We start from the raw sequence: 8,766 nt of genomic DNA on the forward strand, positions 1-8,766 counted from the left end.
ATCTCACATGTCAGCTCCCCCAGCACACCCACATTTAAACAAGAATCCAGGCGCTCCGCACCCAAAAGCAACGGAGGGGCACCCGAACACGGCCCGTCCTGATTGCTTGCTGAATTTTAATTTGGATTTCTTGACACTCAAGTCGGTACCGTGACTCCCAAGTATTCTTTAGTTGCTTGCTGTGTATGTTTTGTGGTCCATGCAAGTATTCAAGGCGATGTTTATAAATGGATACAAGGGAGGGTAGGGAAAGTTACTTTCAAAAACCGCATAATCCAACAATCTCTGTAAAGTGTTTAACACCTAAAAGCCACGAGAAAGTATGTTGGTCCCCAAACAGAGTGGGCCCTGTACAGTCTCCGCGTTACTGAACGTGGGCCCAGCTGAGTCACCTCAGGTGGAGGTAATCTATATAAAGTAGGCCTCCGGAAAGTCCCACCCCCTCCGCGCCGGGCGAGGAGTAAGGCTTGACTCCACCCCCTCCAAGAACGCAGCCCTGTGATTGGCCATGACGCATCCTAGAGCTGCCCAATTGCGTACGAGCAGCTGCTTTCGCGTCTCTTTGTTTGCGAGAGGAACATGGCGGATCGGCTTACGCAGCTGCAGGACGCCGTGAACTCGGTGAGCAATTGCGCGCGATTAATCTCCGTCGTCTTCTTTCCCGAGGGAAAGCAAGGCAGAAAAAGAGGTCCGAGGGACAAAACTCGGAAGGGGGGAGTGGACTGAGGCCGGGCTTCAGCATCAAGCGCTGGGGTTGGAGGGAGGCGGCGCCGCGGTCTGGAAGGTCTGAGGCCGGCTGCGGGGCGGTGCGGGAGCCAGCGGCCTCTTAAGCCTGCGAAGTGGAGGATCTCACTGCGTGGACTGTCACGCTTCACGGCCTTATCATGTTCTCTCGGAAAGGTTTTATTTTCTTGTCAGTGGTGCTTATGGGATTGCTCCTCTTTGGCCTGGAGGGGAGAGGAAGCGGAAGCTTTTTTCCCCTTATCAGTTTTAACCCACGGAGGGCAATCCGTGTTCTTAATGATTGGATCTTTCTCATTAGATGTTAGCCCAGAATATTCCTTCGCCAAAATTTTCAGGTTGTGGCGGGAGTGATAGTAAAATGAAAAGTTTTATTTCATCTTAGTTGGTTTCTATAGACCAAGGGTTCCATTTCTTGGCCACGCCCCCAGCATGTCAGTTTAGGGAAAACCGACGTCGTTATGATAGTGAATCTTCTGACCTTCGTATATCTTTATTTAAGGTTTTAAAAATGCCTGCCAATAGGTCTGCTCCCTATGAAAGTCAGGTGTTGTGAGTAGCCCCCCTTACTTTGATCCTTCTGATTATTTTTCCTGTATGTCTACGTAGAAAGTATATGCAAACCAAAGAATTCATATACTTATTACCATTGAGGTAAATTGTTTACATTTCTGTCATTCTATTTATAATTTGATGTCCCAGGTGAGATGTTGACTGGAAAATCCAAGTACCTGGTCTCTTGCCAGTTTTTTCTCACTGGAAGCTAATAAGTTGGTATTCTCGTTATTAGTTTTTGTGCACTTGAAGAGTGTGAACCTGCTCACGAGCAACTGATCTACTTTGTGTGTGAGGGCCAGCCCCTAAATGTTGATGAATTCACCAAGGTAAATTCTACCTTTGGTGACTTGCCTGGGCTGCCAACCAATCTCCCTCAGGGAGATACTCCTTTGAGGCTTTACAAAATCAAATTGTAATGATGCTGCTGGATACAAATGTTATTTTAGGGGAAATGTTGTGTATTCATACATGTCTCATAGCCAGAAGGATAGTAAGGAAAAGTGAATATGGCCCTTAACTCCATGGTAGGCAGGCTGATCATGGGATTTTGGAGAAAAACCTCTAGGTTAACTGGTGTGGGTGCCTGGTATCCATGATGGGTGCACCATCATGGTTACAGAGAAATACTCCTTGAGGAGTTTACAGCCTGATTAGAAAGATGTCATATACTCAAGAGACATTTAAATAATGCAAAAGCAGTATGTGGTTAGGAGTTGTAATGAATTGAGTGTTTTCAGCTGTAAGTGCTGAAGTAAAGTGAACTGTTGAGTGATACTAATTAAAATAGAGAGAATCTTATTAGCATTTATCTGAATTGTAATTATTTGTGAAATTATTAAAATAAAATTTATTTTACCCACTGAGAACTCCATGAGAGCAGAAACTGTCTTGTTCACTGTATCGCTGTGTTTATACAGTTATATACAGTGCTTGTCATAGAGTTGATTTTTGATAAATATTTGTTGAATAAATGGATTTTGAGAGCTTCATAAGGACAGAGCAAATAGCCAGTGCGTTGAATATTTGTGTGTGTTTTCTGTATTCTTCATAACAATGCTATAATGTGAGAATGTTCCCAATTTAAAAATTAAAAAAAACTCGAGTTACCAGAACCAGAATTAGAATCCATGTTTGTACAGCTTCAGAGCACTAACTGCCACTCTATTGCCTTTGCAAAATGTGAGCAAAAGCAGTGTAGTCAGGAATGAATTTATCACCAGTCAGGCATATGTGAAGGAGGAGTAGATAATGAACAAGTAGGGTTGACTTAGATTATTGAAAGCTTTGAAATAGCCTGAAGACTTGGAGATTTATCTTGAAGACCATGCTGGGGCAAACTCAAAATTTTTGAGCAGAGTAAAATAACATAGAAAATAATAAGAACTAGGGGCTTCCCTGGTGGCACAGTGGTTAAGAATTTGCCTGCCAATGCAGGGGACACGGGTTCGATCCCTGGTCTGGGAAGATCCCACATGCTGCGGAGCAACTAAGCCTGTGCGTCACAACCACTGAGCCTGTGCTCTAGAGCCGGCGAGCCACAACTACTGAGCCTGTGAGCCACGACTACTGAAGCCCCCATGCCTAGAGCCTGTGCTCCTCAACAAGAGAAGCCACCGCAGTGAGAAGCCTGTGCACTGCAACAAAGAGTAGCCCCTGCTCGCCACAACTAGAGAAAGCCGGCTTGCAGCTACGAAGACCCAGAGCAGCCAAAAATAAATAAATAATTAATTTAAAAAAAGAAAATAAGAACTAGAAATTAATAAGGAGTCTGTTGTAAACAATTCTTGTGTGAAGTTGTACTAACAGCAGCAGTGACGGTAGAAGGAAAAGGGAAAGTTTGTAGTAGTATTGGCAGGATTGGAAGGTGAAAGGAAAGTTGAGTCTGAAGTTAGACTGGTTGACTAGGAGATTCTCAATACAAATTAGATATTAAACAAAGGAAACAGTTGACTTTGAGTTCTGTCATTCAAATAGTGGCAGCGAAACTTAGTGGAAATGCTGATTCAGTGATTGGAGATAAGGAATTGAGGTTTGAGAGGTCGGGGCTATTGAGAGAAGTTGCTGGGGAGACTAGGAATCTTAGGTTTGGAGATGGTAATGTTACGGAGCCAGGTTTGTTTGCTGGACTTGGAGCAGGCCAAACACTGAGACACCGAGTTTCGCAGCAGAGAAGGGGTTTATTCAGGAGGCAGTCGAGTGAGGAGACAGGAGAACAAATCTCAGATTGCTTCCCAGAAGGCAAGAGGCTTGAGATTTTATGGGGTAAAGAAGCAGGGTGTTCTCAGGCCTGGGGAAAGGTGGGTGGAGGTAGGGAAAAGGTGAGGTAATTGGTGTTGTGCATGGGACCAGTTTTAGGGTTGGTGGTCCCAACTATTCTTAACTGGTCTGAACTGGGCAGGAGCCCACTCCAAATCTTCCAAATTTCTGGAAAACAACTTAAGCCCCTGTTACTACAGTGATGCACACATCAGCAGCGTTATCTGTAGGGGTGGTAAGAAGTCTGGTGCTGTATTACATGGGCTACGTGAAGCTTGGAGGGTGTGCAATTAGGGAAAGAAAAAAAAAACTAAAGCAGTCTTAATCATTAAAGGCAGGTTACAAGCAGAGGGGTTTCTAACAAGCTGTTCCCTTATCTGCTGTTCTGTAAGACATACTCCAGTATTTCTGTTAGCGTGACAGCTTCCATTAACCCCATGGGACATGGTTTCAGTAAGGACTTGGTATTCTCAATCTTCAAAACTGCTTAAGGAATACTTTTAGAGCCCTGGGAGCTTACAGCTTGAGTCCTGGAGAAAAACATTTCAGAATACTTAAGGTGCAGTCTTTTCCCCACTTTTATACTTGTAACTACTCTAGGTTCAGAAAAGGGGTCGTATAGTTTGTACACGAGTCACACTTTAAAATTTACCCTGGGGCCATTCTTAGATATTTGCCTATCACATTTGCTCTTTTCCACCACTACTTCCCCAGAAATCTTTACTTGTGCTTGCAGTAAGTATTGGCATATATTTCTCTTGTCATTCTGTTACCCTGGGAAGAAAAGAAAGATTATTTTGTATTTCTTTGATTGATACCAAACGTAGTTTCTTTGCATGATTAAAACCAAATGTAGTTTCTTTGCATGATTAAAACATTTGATACCAAACGTAGTTTCTTTGCATGATTAAAACATTTAATCATTGTTAATAACTGGTTTATGTTATCCAGAATTACTCCTTTCTGTTTTATTTTCTTGCTCAGAGATCCTTATAATAGAAACATTGTTGCTGCCGTTACCAATAAAATTGGTAAAACAGATAAATCCTTTCTAACTTTGCCACGTTTCCTTTGGCCTCAAGCTTGCAGATCAGTTTTGTAATGCCATTGGAGTGTTGCAGCAGTGTGGTCCTCCTGCCTCTTTTAGTAATATTCAGACAGCCATTAACAAAGATCAGCCAGCTAATCCTACAGAAGGTAAATAGATTTTCTTGGCTTCTCTTAGTTTGACTCTCACATTACCTGTAATCCCTTAAAATGAGATTTATTGAAAAATTCAACTTATTTATGGCTTTCTAAAAATGTTATTGTTTGAGAATATTACTACAAGTTTGTCATAAAAGAAATGAATTTGTTATAGTCAATTTACGTAACACCTCATAATTCTTTTCTTGTCAAATAACAGATGTTTTACTTGTTTAGAGGAGAATTGTATGAATTTAGCTGAATTTTACTTGAGGGACCTTAATAAGAAAGGCATCCCGTTTATAGATTCCTTTATTCAAGTGACCACTGTATTGTCCTAATAAATGAAATGATATACATTATGCTTACATTCCAATTTGAGTTAATATTAAAGCTAATTCTCAAACATAATAGAATTGATGTGTTAAAATTAAACTTTAATCATTAGAAGCCTGCTACAGAAAAAGTTATGAAGTTTTCTGTTTTCATAAAGTTCTCTTTCTGAAAACTTGAGATTCTCTAATATCCTAAATGAGTACTGTCTTTCTCTAGAATATGCCCAGCTTTTTGCAGCGTTGATTGCACGAACAGCAAAAGACATTGATGTTTTGATAGATTCCTTACCCAGTGAAGAATCTACAGCTGCTTTACAGGTAAAAATCTCTTTTCCTTTGAGAATTTTGTGAGTAGAGAATTTTCAATTAAAGAGATAGATTTAGTTCCTTTTGTTACAATTTTCAGAGTTACTCTAAATTTTAAAGTGGGAATTTTACTGTGAACTACTGTAGTCTGTTAAAGACTGAGCTGAATGTATATAATTGTCCAATTTTGAGCTTAAAGAAAACTTGTCATTTTCCTCAGTTTGCTTCTTTTCCTTGCGAAGAGTGAGAGGAGGGGCACATTCTGGGTGTGGAGTAGAATAGTAGTGTCCGAAAGCAGTGTGGAAGGGAGTCTCATGTAGCCATGCAGAGATCTCCAGTCGAAAAGTCATCTTTTAAATAATTCATAGAGGGAAAACTCTGATCTTAGGATTTATGCCACTGAAAGTTATCTGATCTTAGGATTTCTGCAGCTGAAAAATCTGTCACAATGGTTGCGTAGTCATCAGATTTAAAAGTAAATACTTTTACTGCGGGTTCTTTCCATCTCAACTTTCATTAATCTCCAAGTTTTTCATTTCTCAGAACGTTCTTAAATTTGTGTCTTATAAAGGCTGCAAGCTTGTATAAGCTGGAAGAAGAAAATCACGAAGCTGCCACATGTCTGGAGGATGTTGTTTATCGAGGGGACATGCTTCTGGAAAAGATACAGAGCGCACTTGCTGATATTGCACAGTCCCAGCTGAAGACAAGAAGTGGTACCCATAGCCAGTCTCTTCCGGACTCATAGCACCAGTGTACATATACCGTGCGTGAGGCTGAGAAAAGAGCTGCTTCAATGCCATTAAGAATTCTGCGTCAGATTTAGATGTAAGCCTTACCAACAGTTACAGAAACATTAAGCACTATGACACATGTTATCTTTTTAGCTACTTTAAATAGTCTTCTGTTTTCACTCTTAATAATAAGCTTGTACAATCGTGATTGAACCAGCTTTAAACTGTCATTATGCCTTTTTTTTTTTTTATTATCTGGGTTAAATTATTGAGGCAGATATTGCATTAATGGTCATAATATAATTAAACAGATGTACTATAAAATTCTATTGTGATGTAATTTCTGTCTTTATTTTTGTCATATTTCTCCAGTCTTTACAAATCAAAACATCCCTCAAGCCAGAGGAGAGGTGGTAAATGCAGAGATAGTGGACTTTTGAATTTAGGTTGATATCCTTCTGCCTCTTTAATGGTGACATGGTATAAATTTGGAGCTTGAGCAAGGAACGATTCTGAAACCATGTTGCTTTTTAAGAAACAGAGAGTTAGTGTGGCTGGATGAGATATTAGGTCACTTTTATGGAAGTTTTTTCCTCTTTTTCTAGAACCTCATATCCATTCTAGTTCATCTCCACATTTGTTTCTATTAAGAAATCCTCTGTGGAATTCCCATGCTATTGTGAGAAAAATTTTCTTCATTCTCAACTTTTTCTCCATATCTCTTCACCTGCTTCTTTCCATTTTTCTCCTGAATTTGCACAGTGAAGTATGTTTCCTGAGTCATTGATTCCTTCTCATTCTTTTTATTTATCCGAAGGTTCTGTCTTCTGATCTTGTAAACCTCTCAGCCTTTATTGCTGCGTTCTAATTGACCAGAACATGCTTCTGCTACATCGGTTACTTCAGCATCATTGTCTCCATTGCCATTGCTTACTTTGTTGTTGTTGACATTTGTGTTAGCTTTATCAAGTATGCTTATGCATTCAACTCTTGGATCTCCTTGAATATTAAGCTCTTCTACAGTTCTTGAAAAATACTGCTTAGGGGTACATTTTAACTACAATAAGATGACTTATAGAATCATTAACTTTTAATTAATTAATTAATTTTTTGGCTGCCTTGGGTCTTCGTTGCTGTGTGCGAGCTTCCTCTAGTTGTGGCAAGCGGGGGCTACTCTTTGTTGCGGTGTGCGGGCTTCTCATTGCGGTGGCTTCTCTTTGTTGCGGAGCACGGGCTGTAGGCACACGGGCTCAGTAGTTGTAGCTCGCGGGCTCTAAAGCGCAGGCTCAGTAGTTGTGGCACATGGGCTTAGTTGCTCCACGGCATGTGGGATCTTCCTGGACCAGGGCTCGAACCCGTGTTCCCTGCATTGGCAGGCGGATTCTTAACCACTGCGCCACCAGGGAAGTCCATAGAATCGTTAACTTTTAAAATTGTTAAATGTTATCCACACTAATAGATAATTTAAATGTTAGGCTTATTTTCTCTGACATCACTTAAAATTCATTTTATTTTTAAACACTGGAATCAAGTAGAAGATAAGGAGCTCACAAAAGAAGGTAACCTTCAAAATACTGAACCCTAGTCAATACAATTAGCCCCAAGAGAGAAATAAGAATTTCAGCCTTAAGCTGGTAGACTACCGTTAAAATATTACTCTTACCTGAAAGAAACTTCTTATATTTGAAATTGCCTTTTTGTTTCCAGTTTAAGGTATTATAGAAAAAGGGAAATACATATTCTGAAATATGCATGAAGATTGTATAACATAATTCATAAAGATTGTTTGCAGCAACTTCTCTGAGGCATCATTTTGTGGACGTGGCTATTGGATTAGGAGATCCTCAGAGCTGAAATAGATGTATGGACAGAACAGTTAAGAAATCCCTTTACTCTGTTGTATTCCAGGAAATGGCTTACTGCAAAGAATCTCCTTTCCCAAGATGACTAAGGTAAGATGTGTAGATGACTCCTTTGACTACCTATGACAAAGCCAGACCTAGACCCTCCAGATTCCTGTTTTTTATCTCATAAATAATTAGTTGAACTGGTTGTTCCCAAAGACCAGTCTGGGCAAAATGCCCTCTAACTTGACGTGATCAAACTTCAGGCTGCTCTGCGACAGGCTCCTGAACTTGAATCCACCCTCAGCCTGAGCCAGCACTGGAATGTGGAATAGTCTTTCCTCAACAACACCTCCTGAAAACTGACCACAAAAAAAGACATTCCCTGATCAGCTGTCCCATTCTGTCATCTGCTCCCCGCACTCCCTCATACCCAGAGCTTTCTAGCCTTGTTTACTCATTCCTGTAAAAGCATCTGATCTGTCTTTGAGCTGCTTGCAGCTCTTACAGTCAGAGCACCCTCTCTATTGCTGTAGCCTCCCTATAGTTCCTCTCGTATTTCCAATAAAGTCTTGTCGTACTGAAGTCTGGGTTTGTTCTTACTTGACGCCACTCACTGTGTGGGGAAAAAAATCCCATGACTCTTACTGCACAGCCCCAGGGCTAAGTCTGGGGTAAAGGGGGCGGAGGCACTTACTTACCTTAAAGTAATAAGAAATCTATCTCTGATTCAGAACATCTTGTGTGCACATTCAGGATAAAATTAATAGAGATGAATGTTAAAAACCTAACACTAAGAGACAACTT

The 8,766-nt window shown here is 40.6% G+C and overlaps 1 protein-coding gene across 5 annotated transcripts; it reads left to right on the plus strand.

Moving 5' to 3' along the window:
* Nucleotides 1-545: 545 nt before the first annotated feature.
* On the plus strand, nt 546-8,544 carry MED21 (mediator complex subunit 21). 5 transcript variants are annotated; one of them, XR_009505335.1, is made up of 6 exons: nt 546-621; nt 4,638-4,752; nt 5,293-5,393; nt 5,953-6,209; nt 8,024-8,067; nt 8,158-8,544. XR_009505335.1 is itself a non-coding variant. In XM_059935510.1 (4 exons), the coding sequence occupies exons 1-4, from the start codon at nt 580-582 to the stop codon at nt 6,127-6,129; spliced, it is 435 nt and encodes a 144-aa protein (XP_059791493.1). In that variant the 5' UTR covers nt 546-579; the 3' UTR covers nt 6,130-6,444. The 5 variants fall into 5 exon arrangements, 1 of the variants encoding a protein (XP_059791493.1); XR_009505334.1 differs by having other exon boundaries at nt 8,179-8,544; XR_009505333.1 differs by having other exon boundaries at nt 8,226-8,544.
* The last annotated feature ends 222 nt before the right edge of the window (nt 8,545-8,766 follow it).

Source organism: Balaenoptera ricei, chromosome 10 (genome assembly GCF_028023285.1).
Source record: "Balaenoptera ricei isolate mBalRic1 chromosome 10, mBalRic1.hap2, whole genome shotgun sequence".
Lineage (NCBI taxonomy): Eukaryota > Metazoa > Chordata > Mammalia > Artiodactyla > Balaenopteridae > Balaenoptera > Balaenoptera ricei.